We start from the raw sequence: 26,308 nt of genomic DNA on the forward strand, positions 1-26,308 counted from the left end.
GGTGGGGGTCACCTCCCAGGACTTCGAAGTTGGCAGCTGAGTGATCCAACCCCTGATGTCCAGAGGGGGGGGACACTGAGGCACAGAGAGGCCACCTTCACAGAATGGGGTATGGAACCCAGGGCTCTGGCCCCCAGGAAGATGGCAACATGGTTGGGGAGGGTGCTGGTTTGCCACGGCTGCTTCCTAACTGGGAGCGATGGCTAGGGAAGGGCCTGGGTGCCACCGTAGGGAAGGGCGGGCGCTGGGACCTCTCCATGGGGACCCTGGCTTTAGGGAGACCTGCTGAGAGTTCCCTGGGCAGCAGCTTGGGCCCCAGGGGCTGGACAAGCCTGAGAACAGCCCTGAGGGCGGGGGCTGGTTGTACCTTGTGTTCCCCCCGGTCTTTAAATGTCCTTCCAAGGGCCCAAGGCTGAGACCTCTGAAGTTGTACATACACTTTTTTTCTGCCTTGTTTCCTCCTTTGTTCCTACTGAGACACCATCCCTCCTTTGGGGATTGGCTCCGGCTTCTCCAGACCTTTACATAAGTCAGGTAGTGGGAACTTCACTCCTTCTCACGACGTGTAATAAAGTTCAAATGACTTCTGTTTGCCGAATGCCTGCTCAGTGTTGGCAGTGAGCTTAACTCTGTATTTGCCTTATTTAATGCTCTGTATTTGCCTTATTTAATGCTCACAACAACGCTGGAGATGGATACTGGCATCATTCTCATTTTAGAGGTGAGGAAACTGTGTCCCAGAGAGCGGGAGCCTTGTCCAACGTCACGCAGCTCAGAAACGGTGGAGCCCAGCTCTGCCCCACTCCACATCTTGGGCTTGTGAACGCACCACCTCGCTATCCCGTGGGCAGGCGGATCCTTCTGCGGTTAGGCCTTGGCTTTGATAAGGCCACCTTCTCCTATCTGATTTGCACAGTCAGCAACTCTACTGAGTGTTCACAGCCATCCGCTTCCACAGTCCTGACCATAATTCAGGAGGGAGGCAGGGGAATGACCCCACTGGCATCTGAGGTGGGGAGGGTCCATCCTCCTCGTTGGGCCCTCTGTGTGCCTGGGATGACTCAGGCCATCCCTCAGGCCCAGGCTCTCCCCTGGCCCCCACCCTTGTATCCTGCCCCTATTCATGCCTACCAGCCATGTCCTTTCCCTGGGCAGGTCACAGGTCTTACAGACTCAGCCCTGTTTTTCCACCAAGTTCCTTTGTGCTGAGGGTTCAGCATCCCGTGTTGTGAGGTCCCTGGAGACGAGCAGACAGCTTGAGGCCCACTTCCCGGAGCTGTGTAGGTCCTTGAGGGAGGCCAGAGGCCCAAGTTCATCTGCTGGAATGTCAGCTTCTTGGTCTTTGTGTTTCTGGCGCATCTTCATCACCTTTAATAACAAGGAAGGTAATCGCTTCCTTTTACCCAGCTGACCGTGTGCCAGGCCCTGTGTCAAGAGCTTCACCTGACTATCTCGTATCTCCTTTTACCTTTCCAACCCTCCTAGGAGGTAGGGGTCATTACCATCACTTCCCTTTGCTAGGTGAGGAAACTGAGCTCAGGGTGTGGAGGAAGAGGCAAGGTTCGACCCAAGGCCACCGGACTCCCAAGTTCACGCTTAGAAGCACGCTTCAAAGGGTCAGGTCTGGAGCTCTGATTCCTGGGCGCTCTTTCTCTGCCCTATTGCGTTCTGTACTTCCTGAAACCTGGTGGCACAAGGACAGGCCCGGAGCCTGCTTTGCTCAGCTGCTGATGGGGGAGGTTGGAGGGATCGACCTGTGTGGCCCTGGGAGCTAACTGTTCCCCTTGACAATTGGAGAAACTGAAGCCCAGAGAGCCAAGGCCACTTTCCCGAGGTTTGTAAAGACGTTAAGGAGAGATCCAGATCTGGAATCCACAGCGCTTTGCATCCTATTTTGGTGTTGATTTTGTTTGTTGCTTTTCCTAATGTTAGCCCAGATCGGGACACTGAGGCAGCTGGGCTCCTTGCTGGGTCTTCCTGGTGGGAGGGAATAAGGGTTGAATTCCTGTGTAACTTGATACAAATGTGCTCACATCCCCGACCGCATACGTGTTTTGCTTCGAAATGACACACAGCCTCTTGACTATTTTTAAAAGAAAAGCAATGGCTGTGATATTTCCCCTGCACCTTCCTCTCGAGGCCACTTGGTTAAATGTCAGGAAAGGGAGAGTATTTCCTGGTCAGGAACATTAGGAGCTTGCTGGGAGCTGAAGTTTTGTTTTCTGTTAAGTAGGTGTTTGGGGAATCGGTTCCCAGCCCTCCCCCGCCCCCCACCCGCCGTTCCCTGGGAAGGTTGTGTTTGACAGTTGCTGGGAGGAGGGATTTGAGAGGGAACAGCAGAGATGCCCGCGCGTGGAGTGGCAGGGTGGTTATTTTTAGCCATCCCGATCCAGTAGAGGCATTTCAGCGTTTGTTCAATATTTAATTATCCATCTGAAATTGGCCCACGTGGCCTTGAGTTTGGAAGTGGCTGTCTGTGCTGTGATTTCCTCTGATTGCATAAATAAGGAAGTGAGGGGAAGCGCAATAGCCCTCCAAATAATACTAATACAAAAATAAAAAGAGTAGACTCGGTGCTCAGAAAAGACAGGCTTGGTTTCACAGTCTAGACAGACCGCCTGTATGTTAGCAGGAAAGATGAGGCCGTGAGGGTGCCTAACACGCCCTTGGAAATGCAGCCCCTTGGAAATGCAGCCGTGCTTGGTCTGTGAATCCCAGACTCCACCGCTGCCTGGGTTTTATCTGGGATGGGTTCCCCCCCCTCCACCAGGTTCCTGTGTTGACTTTGACAGCTGCCAGGTACCCGAGAGGAGGTTTGGGGATTTTGCTTTTGGAAGTCTTGTTAGCTTTTATTTCCCTCCTCTCTTCTCCCTGACAGACAGGAGAGCACTGTCGGCATCTGGGCTGTGTTATTTCTCTTTTCTTGGCCCTTTAGGGGTGATGTGTTGACACGGCTGTGAAATGGAAAAGGCAGAGCACAGGGAGGAAGAGATGGCTGCTGTGAGGCTCTGCCCGCTCCCCTAAAGCCTCTGGTGGATGAGGGAGCAGAGGGGCGGGGAAGAGAGTGGGGCCTGAGGGAGCCAGGCAGCCAGGGATGGGGCTCCTTTTGGTGTCCTGCTTGGCTTGGGGGACTGTAGAACTTGGGTTTAAAGGTTGGAAACCAGTAAATTGGCAATCTGGGATAGTCTTCGGGAAAAGCGGTTTTCTATCCATTTATCCCTCTATCCTGGGGACTGAGTTTGGGTCAGGTGTGTGGCCAGGGTGGGAGTCCTTCTGACTGCACCATAAATGCTGGTGACCTCAGGCAAGTCACTAAACACCTCTGGGCTCAGAAGCACTTTGAACAAGTAGATGTGAAACAACATAGGGTATCATTATAGGCGGGGTGAGTTGTCATTATCTGTTCATCCAAAGCCTGAGGGGTTAATTGCAGCTCTATTAGGGCTGATCTAGAAATAAAATGTAATACTTGTGGGGATTGGAGCCATCCAGATGGCTCCTTGGCATTCCCTTACCGCAGAGGCTGCTACAAGTGTCACTTGTACTTGTTCAGAGCAGCAGAGCTTTAGTGAGCCACCTACTGTTTGCAAGCCTTGTGCCAGGGGCTGCCGTGGAGGATACAGTCAGCCCCCACCCCCAGGGAGCCGGGCTTATGGGGAAGGTAGTCCTGTAAGCGGGTTGGCAGATGGTGTGACTGGAAGGGTAGGCAGGGCCTTGGATGGTGAGCCATGAGGTTGGAACTCCCCCTGGCAGGCCACACGGAATCAAAGGGAGAATTTTGAAAATAACAGTCATTATAATAGCACCGACTTCCATTTTTTGAGCACTTAACACAGTGTAGGCGCCCTTCTAAGTCCTTTATGTGCATCATTTCATTAAGTCCTCATTCTCACAGATAATCGTATCAGCTCCATTTTGCAGATGAGAAAACTGAGGCTCAGGCTGGTTAATTGACCTCCTCAGCGTCACCCAGCTACTGAGTGGCAGAGTTCAGGAGGTTTCACGCTCACTGTACTTACCAGGACTGCAATTTAGGAAAATGATTTTAAGCAACCAGCAAGCTAGACTGATGTGGTCCGGGGAGCAGGGAGAGTGGGTATCAGTGATCACAGGTGACTATGTTGGCCGTCCTGGTGCAAGAGGCAATGGGTTTGAGTGGGGAGAGAGAGAGGTCAGGGGTCATCCTCACAGTGAGAGGGGTGGGAGCTGGTGGTGGGATAGGCCCAGGCAAGTGGGGAGGGTTTGGGGTGAGGGGGCAGCAGAGCTGTGGGCATGGCTGACAGGCCTGCTCTGACTCTTGATGCTGCAGGGGCGGGAGGGGGGGCACCAGACTGGGCAGGAGGTGCCTTTGGGGAGTAGCTTCAGGAAAGTGGTGGAAAGGTACTAGAGGCTGCAGGAGGTCAAATGGTTGAGGGGTGAGGGTGGCGGGCAGAACTGGACATTGCTGGAGAAGCTGGGTGGCTGTGGAGGTCTAAGGGAAGCCTGGGTTTCCCATTAACTGTCTGTGTGGTCACTGTTCCGCCTGGTGTCTAGGAAGCTGTTCAAAGCTGCATGTTAGCAGCAAGCAGGTTGGGGCCCTGAGGGCCCTTCCCCAGCAGCAGCGGCAGCCTCTGAGCCCTCCTGGGACAGGACCTTGGGCTTCAGAAAACCAGGGATGCAGCCCTCCGGTCCCACCCCCAGAGGGAGAGCCATCTGCAGAGGGAGGGGCCAGTTTAAGGAGTGGGGAGCCCGGGGGCTGGGAGCTGGGGCGGCCCTTCATGGGGATGTTATGGAAGAGGCTCCTGGGTCACTGATGGTCCCCAGGGGAGACCACCAGCTATGGGCCAAATCACTCCATCTCCTCTTTTTTTTAAAGAATATAATGTTTATGTTAGTGTTTTTCCCCGTCTCCCCCAACCCCTAGGATTACAAAAGTAATAAAGTAATAAATATCCATTATGCAAGAGAAGAAAATAAAAAAATCACCTTTAATTCTAGCACCCAGTGATAAGCCCTGGGAGCATGTGGAAGGTGATTTCCAGGCTTTTTCCCTTCTTGAATTTTTTGAAAATTCTAAAATATTTGAAAGTATAAAAAGTGTAGAAAATAACATTGCAGGCACCCAGGTACTCACCTCTCAGATTTAGCAAGTGTTAACATTGCCATGATTGATTCTCTTTTCTTCTTCTTTTCTTTTTCTTTTTCTTAGAAATAAAACGATTCGGGTACAGCAGGGGGTCGGCAAAGTACAGCTCAGGCCAAATCCCACCTGTTTTCATATAGCCCACCGCCTGTTTTTGTATGACCTGCGAGCTAAGAATAGCATTTACATTTTTCAAGGGTTGAAACAAAAATCAAAAGAGGAATAGTGTTTTATAACATGAAAGTGATCGGAAATTCAAATTTTCCGTGTCCATAAGTAAAGTTTATTGGAACACAGCCCCACTTATTCATATTGTCTGTGGCTGTTTACATGTTACCTTGACAGGGTTAAGTAGTTGAGACAAACCTAGAATATTTGCTCTCTGGCCCTTTATGAAAAAAATGTGCTGACCCCTGAGATATAGCTAAAGCCTCCTACGCTCTCCCCAGGGATAACCAGCCTCCTGCAGGCGGTGCATGTCCTGCCCACGTGTGCTTTTACGCTTTTACTACATTTGCAAATGCTTCAAAATGTGTAGTATTGCATTGTGGGTTTCAAAAATGGATACAGAGAAATTGCACACGGTGGAGAAGAGCAAAGGCATGTCTCCACGCTGGGACGTCCTTATATCCTGAATTCCAGCAGTACAGATAAATGCCAGCTCTCTGCCGGGCCTGGAATAGACCCTGGGGCTACAGAATCACAGGAGAAAACTCAGGAGTAAAAATGGAGAAGGTGACACTTCAGGCTAAATTTCCTAGAAATCCTCAGAAAGCAAAGGAGCAAGAAGAGACTCAGGGAAGAGAGAACCCTTCAGGCCAGGTAATTAATCCTTGGAGTGACCGGGAAACCCAGAGTTTTTGGAAGACTGGGGATTCTTTGAAAGTGACGTGTATGTCAGGATGAGGAATAGGAAGTATGGATGGTCAAAGGCAATTGTTTGCTTTTTAAAGGTTAAAAAAAAAATTTTGGCTGCGTTGGGTCTTCGTTGCTGCGTGTGGGCTTTCTCTATTTGCGGCGAACAGGGGCTACTCTTTGTTGTGGTGTGCGGGCTTCGCATTGCGGTCGCTTCTCTTTGCTGCGGAGCATGGGCTCTAGGCGTGCGGGCTCAGTAGTTGTGGCTCGCGGGGTCTAGAGCGCAGGCTCAGTAGTTGTGGCGCATGGGCTTAGTTGCTCTGCGGCATGTGGGATCTTCCCAGACCAGGGCTCGAACCCGTGTCCTCTGCATTGGCAGGCGGATTCTAAACCACTGCGCCACCAGGAAAGTCCCAAAGGCAATTGTTAAGGGACTCAAGTAGAGGGGCTTAGAGAAGAGCTGGTGACAGTGTCTATAGATGCTGAAAGTTTGCAACACTTACGCGGGACTGTTATTCATGAGGCCAACCGGGGACTAAGGGGTGAACACTTGTGCTGTCCTTTGGGGAGGCCCTACCCAGAATCCTGAGACATAGCTGGGAGGCACATCTTCTCAGCGCTTCCCTCCCACCTTCTGAGAACCAGGAGCCTGACCCCTCCACGTCCCCTCTGAGGAGTTCTTGTGCCCCCACCAAATGCTCTACGTTGAGGATTCCCAGGGTGGGGAGGTGCCCTGAACCCCAGCCCTCCACAGTCATTTCCATGCCTCTCTCCCAGCAGACCCCACCCCCGAAACAGTGGGCAACCTCCATTGACTCTGAACCACATCCTGAACTTAAAGACAACTTGAACTCTGATCCTGATTCCTTTTGAGAGATAGCAGGTTATCGCAGTTCCATAGGTTCAAGACTTCTTCCCTTCCCCACACCCAATATCAGGGGACCAAAACATGCAGTCGAATGAGGCATCTCTTATCTCTTTCTGCCATGTAGCGGGGCTGGGATGGCACCTGGAGATGTAGAGAGAGGCCAAGGGCAGGGTGGACACTCAGCCTTCTGGGGTACTTGGGACCTGTTATCCTCTCACTTATCTCTCCATGGAGGCGCTTTCCCATCCTGGGGCAGCCCTTCGATTCAGAGCTCGCCAGGCTCGAATCCTGCCTTCTGCATTTCTTAGCCGTGTGGTCATGGTCCTTTCAGTTGATGTTTCTGAACTTCAGTTTCTTCCTGTTAAAGTTGGAGCTGATGTTTCCTACTTTAAGAGTCAGCTTGAGGATAAATATACACATACGGTGCAGTCCCTGTCTCTCTTAGATCTGTTTCTCCACATTTCCTGGTGGTCCATTTTTATTACATACAAATATCCAGTTGTTCTGCTGCTAAATTTGTTGAAAAAACTATCTTTTCCACCACCAATTTATCTTTGTACTTTTTTCGAAAAATCAATTGACCACATATATGTGGGACTATTTCTGGACTCTTTATTCTGTTCCATTGATCTATATGTCTATCCTTTTGCTAATATCACACTATCTTGGTTACTTCAGTTACACTTCAAGACTATAAAGTATGTCTTTGAAACCAAGTAATATAAGTCCCCCAAACTGTTTCTGCTTTCTCCAGATTGGTTGGCTCTTTTAGGTCCTTTGCTTTGCCATCTAAATGTAAAATTGAGCCTGTCAGTGTCTTTAAAACGCCTGTAGGATTTTGACTAGAATTGCATTGAATCTATAGATAAGTTTGGGGAGAAATGCCATATTAACGAGACTGAGTCTTCCCAGTCCTTCAAAGTGGTGTATCTTTCTATTTATTTAGATTTTCTTTAATGTCTCTCAGCAATATTTTTAAAGTTATTAGCCTTGTACTTGTTTTGTTAAATTTATTCCTAAGTATTTTTGATACTCTTTGTTAATAACTATGAAGGGTGGAGATTTTACCCTACTTGCTGACTAGCAACCTAGCCTGGTAGAGTTTCCCGGGTGCCGGCAGAAGACACGAGACTCGTGGGTCAGAGACAAAGGACTCTATGACTCATGGCTGGTAGCATGAACTTCATGTTTGCATCAATTTTCTTTCCCTCCAAGTTCCCAGGGCAGTCACAGGTGTTTTTGTAGAACGTAAAACAATCTGCTCTTTTGTTTTGTCAAATTATAGCTTCATGTTCCTTATAGGACCTAATGTACAATCTATGCGTCAACTGTTCCTCAAGCTAAAAATTACACAAAGAGCTGAAATTCAGTTTGCTTTAGTATTAAATCATTAAATTAGAAACTTGGAGATTATTTATTTATTGAAGTATAGTTGATTTACAATGTTCTGTTAGTTTCTGCTGTACAGCAAAGTGATTCAGTTATACATATATATTTATTCTTTTTCATATTCTTTTCCATTATGGTTTATCGCAGGATATTGAACTTAGTTCCCTGTGCTATACAGTAGGACCTTGTTATTTAGAGATAATTTAAAATTTGAATTCCAAGCTGTCAAATACAGAAAGGTAAAGAGAGTTTTAAAGTTATATATAAAAAATCAGTATGTACACACTTAAAACTTTATGCCTATTTTAAGTTGTTGGAAAACTATAAGACTGTTGTATAGCCACGTTGTTCTAATTTAATAGTACCCTTGTTTCTAAGGAAAACAGAGCAACTTCTACACAGTCTATTATGCTTTTATAAACTGTTTAAAGGTACTTTTCTCTTGTCATTTTTTAAAATAAAGTGCTAATTCCAGCTCTCACACCGAAAAAAAAATAATATAGTTTTTGAACAAACACTAAGTCTTGATGTGGAGTTTTGGGGTAAAAAGAAATCATTTATATTTTCTGAATGAAATGAAAAATAGAGTGAATTTAATTCTATACCTGAATATTTAGGGTTTGATAATCATGATTCTCTCTGGAGTGCTGTTGTTGGAGCTTATATACCCTAAAGAAGTTTTAGTAATGTATTTAGTATCTATACTAAGGATAAATACACAGTGTGTGGAGTGACTATCAAAAGATAAATATTCTCTATGTACAGATTTGAAAACATCTCTAAACTACATTATAAAATAACCGAGAAAGGTACCATATACTTCCGTGGTTTTCAAACTCTTTTACATATGTTGATTGATAACAAGTGCATTGTGGAGAAAGAAAGAAGTTTACATTATATAGGGTCATGAATATTATGTTTCCAAAAGGAAGCTTTTCTCCTTTTAAGGCAGCCATCGATTTGGAAAAGGGACCTTGAGAGTCCACAGTCCTGGATCAGCCAATGATGTGATGTCACTACCCCTGCATTTTTACTAGAATAAGTTGAACCTTGATCAGTGGGTGTATTGGCTTCCTATTGCTACTGGAACAAACTACTGCAAATTTAGTGTCTTAGAACACATAGACTTCTTATCTTACAGTTCTCAGGGTCAGAAGTCTGAAATCAGTTTCTCTGGGTTACAACCAAGGTGTCGGCAGGACTGCATTCTCCCTGGGGGCTCTAGGGGAGAATCAGTTTCCTTGCCTCTTGCAGCTTCTAGAAGCTGCCTTGACCCATGGCCCCACCTCACTCCCACCTCTGCTTCCATCACCACATCGCCTTCCCTGTCTTCTCTGATGCTCCTGTCTCTCTCTTATAAGGACTCTTGTGATTACATTGGGCCCTCCCAGGTCATCTAAAATAATCTCCCCATCTCGAGATCTTTAATCACGTCTTTGAAGTCCCTTTTGACATTGAAGGTAACATATTCATGGGTTCTAGGATCAGGATGGGCTCTTTGGGGGCCATTATTCCGCCTACCACAGGCAGGTAAGGTTTAATAACCTCTAAGAACCACGTCTCCTCCTTCTTCCAAAGATGGATGGGGGACTTCCCTGGTGGCGCAGTGGTAAAGAATCCGCCTGCCGACGCAGGGGACACGGGTTCGAGCCCTGGTTCGAGAAGATCCCACATGCCGCAGTGCAACTAAGCCCGTGCACCACAACTACTGAGCCTGCACACCACAACTACTGAGCCCGCGTGCCACAACTACTGAAGTCCACCCGACTAGAGCCTGTGCTCTGCAACAAGAGAAGCCACCGCAATGAGAGGCCCGCGTACTGCAACGAAGAGTAGCCCCCGCCTGCCGCAACTAGAGAAAGCCCACGTGCAGCAACAAAGACCCAACGCAGCCAAAAATAAATAAATAAAATAAAAAACAAAGATGGATGGCCAAAGTCTGAACTGGAAAAAGTGTGTGTAGGAGACCTACCAACGTATCAGTGCACTATTTTGGCAAACTCACTCTTCATTTGGCTAACTGTTAAGAGCAGATAAGAACAGTACAGGTGTGCTTCACACACACACACACACGCACACAGATACACAGTGGCATCAGCTGGACAGCCGTGTCTGAAAAGTTCTAACACTCTGAAGGTTCCTTGACCTGCTGCCATGGTGATCTTACCTTTGGCTCTTCCTGCAGTTCATCCAGCCACTCCTGCGGTGGCGGGGGAGGGGAAGTTGGGACACCAGTTCATTGGCAGCTTTACGCTTGGGGAACTTCATTCCCTCACCCACAAGTTTGTTTCTAAATCTAATTTTTGGACTTTTCTGATCCACTTTCTCTAACTGGTCATTTGGGCTGCTGTTGATTTCAATGTCATTTGTTTTGTTTTCTGATTTTGTTTTTTCTCTTGCTTCTTTTCCTTTTTCCTATTCAGATGTATTCAGAGGGTACAATTTGTACTGAATCATCATACCACCTATTTCTATATTAATTTTACTATTAGTTTTTGGAAGGCTGAATTATTCTTCATTCAGCAAGTGGTACGGTTCCCACCTGTAGCCCATCCCATTCTCCAAAGAGTATCTCTGATACCAAGTTTTTGAGCTGTTTATGATATTTTTCTATGTAAGTGCACACACATACAAACAGAAAGTAAAGCATCATATTAGTTTAATCGTGTAGACAGCAAATGTGTTTCAGTCTAAAGAGCCCATGGTAAGCCTTTGCAGTGGTGTTTATATTTCTGTGCCTCTTGCCTCTAGATTGCTGGCCATTCTCTCTACTCAGGGAGCACTGGATATGAATACATTTCTGCAGTGAGTTTCTCGGGATGGAAAATCTCAATTGTTTACACACAGACATGATTCCATGTATTTCAGATAGGCTATTTGTTAACTTCTCATTCTGAAAGTTTTACAGATATGTAGGCAGTTGCAAAACCAGCACAGAGAGGCTTCTGTGCATCCTTCACCCGGTTTCCCCTGACAGTTACATCTCATGTAACCAGTACAATGTCCTCCAGCCAAAGACCCACCAGGAACACACCTCCAGCTGAACAAGTTGGGTCTATTATTTATTGCAGTGATGGAGAACACACACTGTGGGGAACCACGGGACATCTCCGAGTGTGGTAGAACCTACTCTAGGATTTGGGCTTTGGTTGGGTGATCTGGGGGACGTCTAAGGAAGTGGGGTTCACTCTTGATTGGCTGCTCTCAGAAAGCGGGGGCAATTCTGTGATGGGGTATCTCAAATCTTATCTCCAGGGAGAAGAGGCAGCACAAGGATAAAGCTGTCATCAGTAAAGAAGCAGCAGACACTCATTTTCGCCAAGGAGGGGAGATTTTTGGTATTTTGTGGGTGGCGCGGTGACCTGGCTTTTGTCAGTGGCTTAGACAAAATGATAAAGTGGACTTGTTTCGCCTCATTTTATCATGGTAGCCTTGTCTGAGGTTAGTATCCTGTGAGGTTGTTTATGTCCAAAAGGAGAATAACATGGCAGAGCTGTGAATGCCAGGTCAGCTTCTGGATGTCAGTGTCTGCTTTCCTCCTTCCTCTCTCATCTTTTGTGCACATCAGTACAATGCGTGTGTATAACTCTGTGCCATTTCAGCACATGTGTAAATTCGTGTGACCTCCACTGCAGTCAAGACACAAGGCTATTCTATCACCATAAAGATCTCCCTCTTGTGCTGCCCTTTTATGGTTACACCCACCTACCTGCCCCCCACCATCCCTAACTCCTGGCAACCACCAGTTGGTTTTGCATCTCTATGACTTTACCGCTTTGAGAATGCCATATAAATGGGATCATGCATCATGTGACCTTTTGACATTGGCTTTTTGCACCAAGCATGTTGCCCTGGAGATCCATCCAAGTGGTTGTGTATTTCAATCGTGCATTCCTTTTTCTTTGCAGAGTAGTATTCCATGGCGTGTGTATTAGTTTCCTATTGCTGCCATAGCAAGTTAAAACTTAACAGCTTCAAACTTCCCTGGTGGCACAGCGGTTAAAAATTCGCCTGCCAAGGCAGGGGACATGGGTTCGATCCCTGGACCGGGAAGATCCCACATGCCACGGAGCAACTAAGCCCATGCACCACAACTACTGAGCCTGAATGCCACAATTACTGAAGCCCGTGTGCCTAGAGCCCATGCTCTGCAACAAGAGAAGCCACCGCAGTGAGAAGCCAGGGCAGCGCAACAAAGACTAGACCCCGCTTGCCGCAACTAGAGAAAGCCCACACGCAGCAACAAAGACCCAACGCAGCCAAAAATAAATAAATTAAAACAAAAACAAAACAAAAAAACTTAGCTTCAACAACACAGATTTGTCATCTTACAGTTCTGTAGGTCAGAAGTCTGGTGTGGGTCTTGAGGGACTAAGATCAAGGTATTAGTAGGCTGCATTGCTTTTTGAAGGCTCTAGGGAAAACTCCATTTCATCGCCCATTCCTTGTTGGCAGAATTCAGTTCCCTGTGGTTGTAGGACTGAGGTTCCTATTTTCTTGCTGGCTGTCAGCTGAGGGATGTTCCCAGTTTCTAAATAGAGGTCACCCACGTCTCTTGGCTCGTGACCCCATTCTTCCATCATTCCTCTCATGCTTAGAATCTCTCTTGTCTCTTCTTGCATCACTGAATCCCTCAGAGCCATCCTTTTGCTTTCCTCTTGCACATTTAAGATGATCCCCAACTGGAAATCCAGGATACACTCTCATCTCAAAGTCCTTAACCTTAATCACATTTGCAGAGTTCCTTTTACCATATAAAATATCTTCACAGGTTCTGGGAATTAGGGTAGACTTCTTTGGAGGGAACATTATTCTGCCTCACACACTCTGGATGTACCATGGTTTAACCATTCACCTACTGAAGGACGTTTTGGTTATTTCCAGTTTTTGGCTATTACAAATAAAGCTGTTGTGAACATTCTTGTTAAAAAAAGTATAAGTGGATTGCACTCCGTTTCCTTTTGCAACATACTTTTTTCACTTAACCTCTTATTTCTGAGTTTGATTCATGGCGATCTTATAGAACTGGGTCCTTTGTAGGGGTCCGTGGACATTGCCCCCTGGAGTCCTACCCTATTCCACCGAATGACTGCCCCAAGGAGTCACCCACTGGGGCATCCATTCCCCTGTTGGTGGACATTTAGGTTGCTTCCCACATTCTGCTACTACAAACAGTGCTACAGTAGACATCTCTGTGCAGATCTCCATGGGCAAGTCTGAAGCATTTTTCTAGACTGGACATGTAGGAGGGGAATTTCTGGTCTTAAGAGTATGTGTGTGTGTGTGTGTGTGTGTGTGTGTGTGTGTGTGTGTGTGTGTGTGTGTCAGTTTCAACTAGCTCTTTTCTAATTGTTCTCAAATTCTTTTCTTTCCACCAGCAGTGAAGAAAGACTTCCCCACATCCCTGTCAACATTTGGGGTCATTGTTCTTTCTCATTTTTGCCTCCCTGAAAGGTGTGAAATGACATCTGGTAGTTTTAATTTGCATCTTCCTGATCACTGTTGAGGTCCAGCACACACATACACCCCTGCCTTGCACCTCCTCTTTCTATAGTACTGACTTCTTTTCTCCTGCTGCCAGTATTAGAGGTTGCTGCCTCGACCTGTTTTTAAGCAGTAAGATCTGGGCGGTGCAACCCGACAACTGAAATTTGGTGTCTTGTCTGAAATTACAGGATGTTCCTCAGGCCTCCGTGTTTCCATGGGAACAAGTAACAGTCATCCTTCATGATTAGGAGGTATCCATGGCAACCAAGCCAGCAGCATTTGAATGAAACCAATTTTATTTATTTTTTTTGCAAACACATGAAGGTTAAAATGCGTTTCTCCGACTATGGCTTCCAAGAATAGGAAGGCAGCCTGGTCTGCCTGGTGAAACAGAGACTCTTGACCTACTGGAAAGGGGATGCAGGATCAGCTGGTCCTGTGACCTAATTTTGTAGACTGGAAGCCCGAGAGGTCACGTGGAGGTCACACAGTGAGTCTGAGCCGAGGGAAGATGCCTGAACCAGTGCTCCGAGGTCTGGAGGAGACTCGGAGGTCGGCCGGTTCGCCCTTCCTGGGGTCTGTCCCTGGGGATGCCACCTTCATCCTGCAAGATGTTAGCAAACTCACTCAACTTCTCTGGGGTCCTGCTAGTACCAGTTGTGTTGCTTAGAGCTTGGTGCGGGGCATGAGCCCAAGCATCCCAGTGTCTGCTTCCTTAAATTAGAAAAGACTTGCTACTAAGTCAAAGGCCAAAGGCAGCTGTGTTTTTAGAGGCAGAGATAGAACTCAGGGGGTCAGCTTTCTGCCTTCTTTGCCCTTGTAAAATAAAGAGCGGGGTTCTTTTCCATTCCTTTTTTTTTAGGTGGTGGGGAATAGAGACAGTCACTGCTCTGACTCCCTGACTCACTGGATTGATGATAAGTCATGAGCCCGGGGATGGAAAGGGGCTGGCCTGGAGTCACACAGCAGAGTCAAGGTTAAGTCGAGTCTCCTGGTCCCAGCCTGGTGCTCCTCCCCCTCCCCCATGCTCCAGGCATCCTCGGCCTTCTCTGAGCCCCTCTAAGTGTGGGTTTGGGGGGAACAGTTTCAGCATATACTCTCGCTTCTTAACCTGGGGGAACTTTAGAGGAAGTCACTTTTCCCTCTTAGGACCTCAATTTACTCATCTGGAAAATGGAGCTCCCCACAGCTGTCTAAGTTGTGAGGTGGGGATGATATTTGAATGTGTCTCAATGGGGGGAGTATTGCCCCTAAGTGGACAAAAAAATTGATTCTAGGAAGGGAAGGTGAAAAAGTCTCACTCTTTTTCTGTATAAAGCCTAATATACATATAGGACAAAAAGATACTTACTGTATATCTATGGTTTTAGAATTTTGTTGAGGGGAAACTAGGAAATGAAAGAGACTCCTTAGGAGGAATGAATAAAAGGTAGAGAAACACTGGTCCGTACCCCAGCGATCCATGTGGTTATTATTGCTAACTTTGTGTTTGGAGCTTGTGTTGGCTGCTGGCTTCTGGGGGGAGCTGTTTGGGGTGTAGGGTCAGAAGAGAGCCTGACCCGGCCCAGACTCTGCCCCTGTGGTTCAGCGTGATCCCCAGGCATGTCACGGCTTCCCATCCGTATGTGAAGGGGGTCCCACCAGCTCCGTGAGTGGGGCCTGTTTCTCAGGCAGCCAAGATTCCGCCTGGTGGATCCATGGGGGTCCAGCAGGAAGCAGATGGCACTTACACGCGGATGATTTGAGGTGTGGGCGGGTGTGGGGAACCGTGAAGAGGAGTGCAGAACCCCAGAGCTACTGGCAGCTGGGGCTGGTCCACTGAGGCTGGCAGGAGGGGAGGGGAGCGTGGATGCTGGGAGGCGAGAACCCAGGAGACCTGATGGTAGTCGGGAGCTTTGGTGGAGAGAGGCAGCTGACCCAGGCGACTCTCCTCCCTCCCCTGATCTCCTGCCAGGGCTCCCCGTTGGCCAAACCCCATGGAAGCCGGAGGGCCCAGAAGCTGGGTTGGTGGCCTACACGGGTCGGCTCCCTGGAGCAGGAGGGAGAATGGAACTGGGGCTAAGCGGAAGCTGTCCGGAAAGGTGCCTGGATTCCTCTTCCTCTGGCGTGCAGGAGGAAGAGTGGACTCCTACCCCATCCTGCCCTGCAGCCCCCTTGCTGGGTTTCTACCTTCTGATGCAGATGGGGTGTAGCCTGGGCTTTGTTTTTTTTTTTTTTTTAATTTTGAGTTTATTTGAGCAAAAATCAATTTGAATTGTGCAGTGCCAAACTGGAAGTGGTTAGAGATACTCCCCAGGGCGTCTGAATTGAAGTTTACGGCTACTTTGGGAGCACCCACGAGGGTCTTTGCTATCTATCTACTGGGTTAGGAGCTAGTGGATAAGTTCCTTTCCTCTAGTCTCAGCTTCCTCAACTATAAAATGGTGGTTGGACCACGGAACCCCTGAGCACCTCCTGCTCAGACCCAGCAGGCAATGGCCTTGATCTGTACAGGCTGTGGGAACATCAGTCTTGATCTTAGAGAAGAAGCAGCCTCGCTGGGCTCCTTGTGTCCTGCCAGGTGCCTCTGTGTGTCTCTTGCCTAGAGGTGTGAGGGCACACCTGCCCAGCAGGGGGCAGTGAAGCTGTGGCCAGGTGTGTGTGTGTATCAGGGAGAGGGGGTAGTTCCTGAGAGGCTTCTGGAGGCTGAGGGCAGTGTCACACACATGGGTGGGACACAGTTATGGAGGACCCCCAGGTGGAGGTGACAGGGGGTACTGGGGGTGGGGGGGGAGATGAAGGCAGACTGGGGGGCGCAGGAAGAGATTTCCTGGGGAAATCTCCAAAAAAGAGTGGGTCTCCCCTGGTGTGTGACTAGCAGACACCGTAGAGGGGGAGCGGAGTGAGGAAGGTTCTAAGTAGGAGGCACCACGAGGGAAGCAGAGAGGCCCTAAGACATGGCAGTCACTGGGCTGAAGAGGAAGCTTTTCTAGAAGAGGTGGCCCCAGGGCTGCCTGGTGGGCAGCTGGGCCTGAACCCATCCCCGCGGGTGGCCCACTTCCTCCAGTCCCAAAGTGGCTTTGCCTGCTTGCCCACCAGCCAGGGCTCAGCACTGGCCTGCCCTAGTGGGATGAGGGGCTCAGCTCTGTCCTTCCACACTTCTGAGGACCCCTTTGCAAGCCGGCTGCACGGAGAGAATGGACCGGAAAGTGTAGCACGGCCCCCCGATAGCCCGATCTGCCTTCTGGGAAAGCCTGCTCCTCGTTGTCTGTCCTGTGTGTGTGCACATGTCCACACATCCACTCGTGCACGTGTATCTGGGGATGGATCCGAGCTGGTACGCATTGGAGTGTCTACATGGATGCGAACACGTGTGTGTGTTTTCTGGGCGTGCGCCTCTGACTCTGCACCCCGGTGTGTTCGCGTGTACCAGGGAAATCTCCGCCCCGTCCTTTTTCCCGTCCTTTTTCTTCCTTCTGAGTCAACAGGTCTTTCCCAAGCAACCCCCACACATCAGCCTCCGTGCAGGGCACTGGGGATGTGGAGATGCAGCCGGCTTAGGCGTGGGCATTAGGAGTTCCACCGTCAAGCAGAGGACACACACACACACACACACACACACACACACTGTGCAAAGTGAGAGCGTAGATAGGCTACTCCTCTGTCAAGCAGAGGACACACACACATGCGCACACACACTGTGCATGCAAAATGAGAGCGTAGGTAGGCTACCCTGGCCTGGCTCTTGCTACAGGAGCCCTAAGGGGGCTGAGAGCTGGGGGCGGAGGAGGTTACCAAGGGTTTCCTCCAGGGCCTGCTGGATGGGTCAGGCTGGGAGGAGCAGGAAGGGGGGGCTTCTGTGGGGGCCACAGCCCAAGCACTAGAAAAGAGGCAGCCAGTGCCAAGCCCGGTGTCGGGGAACCAGGGGGGAAAGCGGCCAGGTGGACTGACCTAGCTGTCTAAATGGGCGTGCTCAGGCCGTGGCTAAGAGGTTTGAATGAGCTGTCGCCATTTAAAAATCAGAATATTTCATACTAACCCCCGCCCCCCAGATTTCCAGGTCCTCCTGAACCGTGGGAAGCTTTGGCTGCACTGAGCCCCGCATTGCTGTGCTGAAGTAATCAGCTGGAGCTGAGTAGCTGGCCGTTGCTACCTTTTACTCCGTTACCTGCCCGGCCCTTGCACTATTCTCAAGTTTAAAGCCTCAGGAAGAGACAGTTCCAATTGGAAGCTAGAAACCATAGAGTCTCGTGTTTGAAGGGACTGCTTGTATACCTCCAGTAACAGGGAGCTCATTATCACACATCACAAGATGTGCACCTTGAAGTGCAGGTTTTAGGAGACCTTTTTTTAAAAAAAGTTGTGGTAAATATATATGAAATATATACATGAAGTTTACCATTTTAATCATTTTTAAGTGTACAACTCAGTGGTATTATGTACATTTACAAAGTTGCGTAACTATCGCCACTGTCCATTTCTAAATCTTTCCCATCACTCCAAATAGAAACCCTGTACAATTAAGCAATAACTCCCCAAGCCCCCCCTGTCCCCAGCCCCTGGTAACCTTTCTGTCTCTATGAATTTGCCTATTCTGGGTATTTTGTACAAGTGGAATTATACAATATTTGTCCTTTTGTGTCTGGCTTATGTCACTCAGCATGTTTTCAAGGTTCATCCAGATCGCAGCATGTATCAGAACTTTCATTCTTTTAATGATGGAATTACCTTCCATTGTACGGAGCTACCACACTGTGTTTATCCATTCATCTGTTGATGGACACTTGGGTTGCTTCTTTGGCTACCTTTTTGGCTATTTTGAATAATGTTGACATTTGCATACAAGTATTTCTCTGTGTCCCTGTTTTCAGTTCGTTGGGGTATAGGAGTGGAATTGCTGGGTCATGTGGCCATTCTGTCTTTAACTTTTTGGGGAACTGCTATCTGTTATCCACAATGGTTGGACCATTTTATGGGGACCAGTTGTGTGTTGTCCTGGCCTGGACGGGAATGACAGGAGGGCCTGACTGGGTGGCCTAGACTGTCCACGCTCACCCTCTCTCTCCCTCTGTTGACAGAGTCGCCCCAAGAAAGGCCGGGCTCCCGGCGCAGCCTGCCGGGCAGCCTCTCAGAGAAGAGCCCCAGCATGGAGCCTTCAGCCGCTACGCCGTTCCGGGTCACGGTAACTATCTCTGCGTCACCATCGCCACCTGGCATGGGGTGCTGCTCTGCGACCCCGCGGCCCCCCTTCCTGGAGCCTCACGGACCGGGAGAACATCCAGCCTCCCTTGTTCTAGGTATCCGATCACTCAGCTGCTCCCCTCTCTGTGGCTCAGCCCCATCCCGGGGGGCCACGTGGGGGCCCCTTGTTGCGAGGGAGGGGCCAGACGGAGGACAGACAGCTCTGCAGGCCGTGGGGCCCAGAGCTGAGCTGGCCGGGGAAGAAAGGGGCTAGTGTTAGGTCGGATAAACGCACCGTCATGCATGCACACACACGCCACGCTTCCTTAGAATGCACGCTTTTTGTTTCCACATTTTAATATCTCTCATATTACAGCCCATGGTGTGTCATAATTTAATTGTTGTGTTTTCTCTTTCTTGGTGGCACATAAAATAATGCTGTATCTTACAACTGATGATGTCTTAGGATCAACAAAGTACAGTATATATATCTTAGCTACTGATTATTAGTAGTCCCACCAGCACACATTCTTTTATTTCAAACCTAAATGACTTAATGGAAACAGAATCCAGTGAACCTTAATATCTGACTCTCCGTGTCCCCCTGTGTCCCCACCATCCTTCCACGCACCTGCAGTTTTACGTCCCTTTACTGCCCCCATTCACATGTTACCATGTGCCCCTCTGTCCATGCTCTGCCAGCTGCTGGAGAAGTGGACATGTTCTCTTCCCCTGGGAGCTCACAGTTTGTAGGGGAGGTGGCTATTTGATAATTTGTTCATCCATTCATTCATTCAACCATTTTTTATGGCGTGCCTGCTGTGTGCCAGGTACCATTCTTTGCACTGGGGCTGAGTGGGAGGAGCTGGCCAAGAGAGTACCAGGGGGATAAAGCCCTTGACCTTATGGGCTGACATTCTTGTGTTGGAGCTATGTGCTGTGAAGGAGAAAAGTAGACTGATAGGGAAAACCAGGAGAGCTTCCTTGAGGTGGTGTGGTTGGGAAGTGATAGTTGAGCTGAAGTCCAAGGGATGAGGAGCTAGCCCTCCGGGGATCAGGGGAAAGAAGGTTTTGATGGAGGGAACAGAGAGGGCACAGGCCTGGCTGTTGCTATACAGTGTGCTATGGGGGTTCCAGGTGAGGTGAGAGTGGGCTGGGAAAGGTGTTCCCTGGGAACACCTTTGAGCTGGGTCTTGAAGGGTTCCTTAGAAATTGGGCAGGCAGCGACAGTGAGAGAGGAAGTTCCAGGTAGGGGGAACAGCACTTGCAAAAACATGGAGGCAGGCATGGAAGCACACTAGAAATTGATGTGTTTGTGGAATGGTGAAATGCTTGGTGGGACTGGAGATGAGGGGTCTGGAGGTCAGGGTAGGAGGTGAGGCTGGGAAGATGGGCCAGGTCCGGGTCAGGTGGCGCCTCTGATAGTCGCACAACTTTGTAAATGTACATAATACCACTGAGTTGTACACTTAAAAATGATTAAAATGGTAAGTCCTCAGCTAAAGGGACGGGGCTTTCCCCAGGGCCACTGATTCTCCTGCTTTCTGTGTGTCATAAAAATGCTCTCAGAATAGATCCTTGGGCCCCCTCAAGATTTCAATGCAGTGGGCCAGGGGCAGAGCCTGGATATCTGCATTTTTAACAAGCTCATAAAAGAGGTAGTTCTGAGCCCTAGGCTCTGGGTCAGATCAGCCTCCAGGCAGTGAGGAGGAGAAGGACACCTGTGCTGAGGAAGGATTCCTGGTCACCTCCCTGGGTGAGACCAGGGCCCTTGGGAGATGGTCTCCAGCTGTGGGGAGGATCAGGAGGCTGGCACCTGAGAGACCCTGATCGAATCAGCTGGCGCAGAGGCCAAGTCCTGCCCTTCCTGGACCCCCAGGGCCACAGGCACCAGGGCTGAGCCTTCAGGACGCCTTAGGGAACGCTGACTAATCATAACGTAACCCCCTGTACTATGTTCACGGTCTTACCTATTCGATCTCTTTTAAACCTTGAGACAACCCTGAAGCTGATACTTTTATCACCCCATTTTACAGATGAGAAAACTGAGGCCCAGAGAGGTGGAGTCCCTCACCCGAGCTCCAAGTGCTCATAATGGTGGAGCCAAGATTTGGACTCAGGTCTCCCTGACCCTAGCGCAGGAGCATGCTGCACCCCTCTGGCTCGACTGGAACCAGAGGAGGGGGACCCTTCCCCCATTCCCTCCCAGAACCCCCTCAGCATCACTTTTTACCCGCTTCCCTTTCTTTTGCTGCTCTGATAGGTGTATCATCACACCTCGAGGTTGCTATAATTTGCAGTTCTTTAATTGCCAGCTAGGCTTGGCTTTTTTTCTGTAGTGTCGTCTTCACTATGTTTCCTGGTATGGAAACCACCTGTGGCTCAGAGCCAGAACCAGAGCCAGCCTTCTGAGCCACGAGGCCCCCGACTCACAGTCCCGTGAGATTAGGGTCTGCGGGATGGAAAGTGTGTTCAGCCGTCATTTTACCCACTTCTCACAGCAACCCCGAGGGAGGTACCATTAGTGTCTACCAGTCACAGATGAGGGAACTGAGGCTCAGAGAGGTGAAGTTGTTTGCCTGGTGTCACACAGCTCTTGAGTGACAGAGCTTGGCATGGATACTACGATGGCTGGACATTTATTTTTTGTGTCCTTTTGCTCGGCACCTTGTACTTTTCTGTGTGCAGTAGTTAAGGAAAGGGGCGTGAGTCAAGTTTCTATCCTGGGCTGGTGCTCAGAGTTGGGGGGGGGACTAGGGAGCTCAGAGGTGGGGATCTGGGTTCAAATGCCGGCTCTTGCATGACCTGTGTGACCTCGTTAGTCACTCAACCTGTCTGAGCCATGTGTGCTCATCAGTAAAGGGCAGGGAATGACTGCCCTTCCTTGAAGGACTTGGTGGACCTTTGTGTGCGCGCACCAGCCCAGGTCTGACCCATGGGAGATGCTTACCCCATGAAATCCACCATTATCATCCGAATTGCATTTCCTCTTTTGGCACCAGGACAGTAAAGATCTGGGGAGGGTTGGGGTGGAGGGCAGAGGACCGGGTGCTTGGGGGAAGGTCAGAGGTGCACCTGACCTGGGCCTTAGGGACAGGCTTGATGCGGACCCTGGGCAGGACCAGAAGCACACCCTCTCCCCTGCAGCCTGAACTTGCACTTGCCCCCGTGTGCTCCCACAAGCCAGATCCTCTTGCGCTCGCTGACTGCTGCTCTGTGTAGCCCCCTGAAGGAACCCAGGGAACATGGTTTTGCCTGGAGGAGGCAGGGGAGATGTCACAGGCTGTACTTGAATAACTGTCGTCTTTGCCGCCATTTCAAACCAGGATGACGAGATGTCACCGCCTCTCACAGCGGTGCCCCTTGGCAATGATGTAGTTTAATGGAGAATCCACGTCGGGGTCTGTAGGACTCACTCTATCCACCTCCTTCACGCAGACTGAGGCCCAAGAGGGGCCAGACTTGACGAGGTCGCCACTCAGCTGGGAGGGCTTCTGAGTCTGGGCTGTTTGCACCCTCACATGCGGCCCTTACCCCTTTTGTGAGTCAGCCTGGGACCGCAGTCATCCCACAGGGCATCGGGCTCAGTGCTGCTCCCACCTCTGCCTCTTGGAGACCATGGGACCCTGGGAGAGCCTCAGTTTACCCTTCTGTAAAAGGGGGGGAGTGACTTCGAGTTTTGAGCATACAGTAGGCGCTTAAACACTTTGATGCGGTATCTAAGGGAATGAGCCATAAAGTCCACAGACCTGGGGCTGAGCCTCATGGCAGCTTTGTGACCCGGGCAAGATGTGGAACCTTTTGCCTACCTGGCACAACTTCCTTCTACCTACAGGTGGAGTTGGGGGGTGGGGGAGTGGTTTCCCGGGGCCACTGGGTGCTAGCAGGCCTAGTGGGTGCACCCTGAGAGCCGTGGGGGCCCCTGGATGAGGGCAGGATGGGGAAGGAGCTGGGAGCAGGCGACCAAAGGGACCTCCCGCCCATCTCCGGCCTTCAGCTCTTGGGCTCCAAAGAGATGGCGAGGCTGAGATTCGAACCCATGTCTGTCTTCTCTGCAGCCAGCAGGGAATCCTGGAAGCGAGAGAGGGTGAGAGGTAGGGGAGGCAGGCAGGCAGCGAGCTGGGGGCCTGGATCTGCACAGACTGTCAGGCTGGGTCCAGGGGCTCTGCATGGACCCATCCCTCTTCTTGAAGCCCAGGGACCCTTAGCAGCAGCAGGCTGCCCCCTCTCACCTGCCACCCCATGTTCGAGGAATTCACAGTCTGATTTGGGAGTTAAGGAGATGGTGACTGTCACCGGTCCCCTCAGCCTGCCGCCCTCCCCAGACCCAACCTCCCCTGGTGTGGGCTTCCTCCCTCCTTCCTCCCTCCTTCCTCTGCCCCCGGCCCCTCCCATCGACCTTGAGGAGAGCTGTCAGGGCCCGGGTGTGGGAGGTGGCAGAGGCTCTGGGAAACTTGACAGCCAATTGATTCTTCCTCGGGAAGTTGAAAGTGAAGAGTTGTGTTTGAAGGTTTAGCTGAAATTAGGTCTCAGGGCTATTTTTTGCGAGTTGGAGAAGGAGAAGTGTCAAGGAGGGGAAGGCCCAGGGAGCTGGCGGAAGCTGCAGATAAACTCCGTACCAGTTGATTGCAGATGCTTCTAGAAGCGGGTCTCAGTTCCTTTCAATCACCCACTTTTACTGGATGCTCAATTGTGTGCACCCTAGGTGGTCCTGAAGCTGTGACGGAGGTGTGCCTGGGGTGCTATGAGAACCCAGAACAAGAGACAGTTACCTCTCACTGGCGAGGGTAAGGAAAAATTCCTAGAGGAGGATCTTTGGGGCTGGGCTTTGAGGGATGTGTAGGAGTTTGTCAGGAACAAAGGGAGAAGAGTATTCCAGTTAGAGTGGGATCTAACAAAATAGGAACAAGCCAGCGGCCCTGTGTGATTAGATATGATGTTGAATGAGTTGAAGACATGACGGAGAGGAGCCTAGACAGAAAAGTGAGTGGGTGAGGCCTTGGACTTTCCCCTACAGGACACAGGAGTCAGGGAATGATGAGTGAGAGTGGAGTGGGCAGGAGATCTCTGGGATGTGGACCTTAGGTTTCCCCAGCTGCTCGTGCCTCTTCCTGCTCCTGTGGCTTCCCCAAACCCTCCCCACATTTCAGCTGTCTTTCTTTCTCTCTCACATACACATAAACAGGTACATGACCACAAACATGCAGGACTGTGGGTGACCGCCTCAACACCACAGTGGAAAGGCTGTTGGAAATTAACTGCTCCAAACCTTCCTTCTCCAGAGGAGGGACTGAGGCTCAGAGAGGGCAGGGTCCTTTCCCAAGGTCACACAGCATATCTGGAGCAGGGCCTGGAATTGAGCCCAGGTCTCTCCATTGCTGTCCTGTGCTCCTTATGCCTTGCTCCCTCCTGCCTCATTTCCCTGCAGCTGAGTCCTTCTCCCCGCCTCCATCATGCTTCCTGGGAGGAGGGGGCTGAAGGGAATGGACATGTGTGGGTCCAACTACCCATAGAGGCCCCCGATGTCTCATCAGCACACTGCCACCTCCTGGTCTGCCTCTCTGCCCCCATTAGTAGCCCTTGTTGGCTAAGATGACTCCTGTTGGGCATGGGGATGGTGGACAGAAAAGCTGGTCAGGCTTCCAGATCACATGAGCCTGCTCTGTCACTGCACAGATGGGGAAACTGAGGCCCAGAGAAGGTAGGTTTGCCTGGAATACCTGCTGGGCCTCCCTCTACCACTCCAGGCTTCTACTGCCCATCCCAAATGCACATTTACATGGGACACATCTATGTCTGTGGCCCACAGACTGGTGGAGAGATGTCAACCACGCAGTGTGGCAGACCGGCAGGCAGGAGTGCTGGACCCCAGATTGGGTGCCCTGCTGGACCCCAGATTGGATGCCCCAGTTTCCTCCTCGTAGTACCAGGAATTTGCCTGTGAGGCTGATGTCCCTTGCTTGAGCCTCCTGAGCTGGAGTCTCCCAACCCAGTGTCTGGCCATTGTTCTGCAGATGAGAGGGTTGGTGGGGAGAGCAGGCCCCGTACCGTACCCTCAGCCCTCCTCCTCCCCTGCCTTTCATGGAGCCTAATTGCTATTAAACTGTTTAAACCCAAAAGGCAAATTACTATCATTTCGGTCTGTGTCCATTTGGTCTGTGTCTGCCTTCTGTGGGGAGAGGCCCCCTTTCCCGCAGCAGGAAAGTAGGAGATGGGAACATTGTCACCGACAGCCCAGGGTGGCCAGGGCTGGCCAGTACGGTCTGCAGGGCGGGAGCACGGGGCCAGGGGCTATCTGGCGCCTCCTGAATTGAGACCAGGCCAGCATCCGAGGCCTGGGACTGAGGGCAGGCTGTGGTATTTGGTAGGGTTGGGGGGCTGCCTGCCCCATTAATAAACATGAAGGTGGTTTCATCAGCTTAGTTTTACAGATTAGGAGAGCAAGGCTCAGGGAGAAGGAACTGGCCCGGGGTCCCCCAGCCCGTGAGCGGCAGAGATGGAAGTCAAGCTCTGGTCTACGAGTCCTGTTGTGGGTGTGAACTAACTTACTTTCCTCCCTCGCTTCTCTGCCTTCCTTTCTTCTTTCTTTTAGTACATTTTTAATCAGCACCAGCTGTGTTTCAGGGCCTGTGTGGGGCACTGACACAAATAGGATTAAAACGTAGGTTCTACCTGCAAAAATACGGCGGGTTTAGCTGGGGCTTGACAGTCATTTCCAGGCAGGTTAAGGGAAAGGACAGGCAGCCAGGACAGCTCCTGCGAAGGCCAGGAGATGGGAAACAGCATGAGGGACAGGAGACCCATGGCAGCACATAGAGCAAACGGGATCGGAGGCTGAATTAACAGGAGTGTGGAGTCCCCGGAGAGGGAGGCGAGGGTGGGCCAGAGCTGGCCGGCGCAGGCCTGGAGTGCGGTGTGTCCTTCAGAGCAGGATACCTGACCGGGCTGGGAGAGTCGGGAGCTCCTTACGTGGGCAGAGACCAGGACCAGGGTGGGGGATGAGGGATGGGGAGCAAGCAAACTGCTTTTCTCAAGCAGGTTGTCGGGACCCCATCCCCGCCCTCAACGTCTGAGCTTAGAATGTCCTTGTAGGTGTCCGTGAGGGCAGGGGTGGAGGGAGGAACCAATTCAAGGAGCCCTGGAATCTCCTGCCTCATTTCGGGAGGTGCCAGCTTGGCTCGAGCAGCTTGGGTGGGAGGATGGAGGGCGAAGCAAGGACAGCCTCTGCACCCTCAACCACCCGTTTCTGCCCCCGTATCCTCCGGAGGTACCTCTAGGATACCCCTGTAAGGCCCTGCACTCGAGCCTGTTGGGCGGCAAGGAGATGGATAAACTGGTCCCCACTAAGTTGTCAGTGGCTGACTCCCCGGTCCCTGTGTTATAGGTTCCTTGCACGAAAGGAACCTTATCAATTGGAAGTTTGAGTC

General features: G+C 50.4%; 1 protein-coding gene across 14 annotated transcripts in view; it reads left to right on the top strand.

Moving 5' to 3' along the window:
• The window catches only part of LOC118896682 (DAB2 interacting protein), a 193,638-nt gene that overhangs the window by 71,426 nt on the left and 95,904 nt on the right, over positions 1–26,308 (top strand). For 13 of the 14 annotated variants that reach the window (XM_036854839.1, XM_036854837.1, XM_036854840.1 and 10 more), the window contains one exon: positions 18,779–18,882. In XM_036854839.1, the coding sequence (XP_036710734.1) occupies positions 18,779–18,882 (104 nt within the window). Of the gene's footprint in view, positions 1–18,778; positions 18,883–18,906; positions 18,998–26,308 lie in introns of those variants that run through there. The other variant, XM_036854850.1, reaches the window with a different exon arrangement.

The sequence above is a fragment of the Balaenoptera musculus genome, chromosome 6 (genome assembly GCF_009873245.2).
Source record: "Balaenoptera musculus isolate JJ_BM4_2016_0621 chromosome 6, mBalMus1.pri.v3, whole genome shotgun sequence".
In the NCBI taxonomy this organism is placed as follows: Eukaryota; Metazoa; Chordata; class Mammalia; order Artiodactyla; family Balaenopteridae; genus Balaenoptera; species Balaenoptera musculus.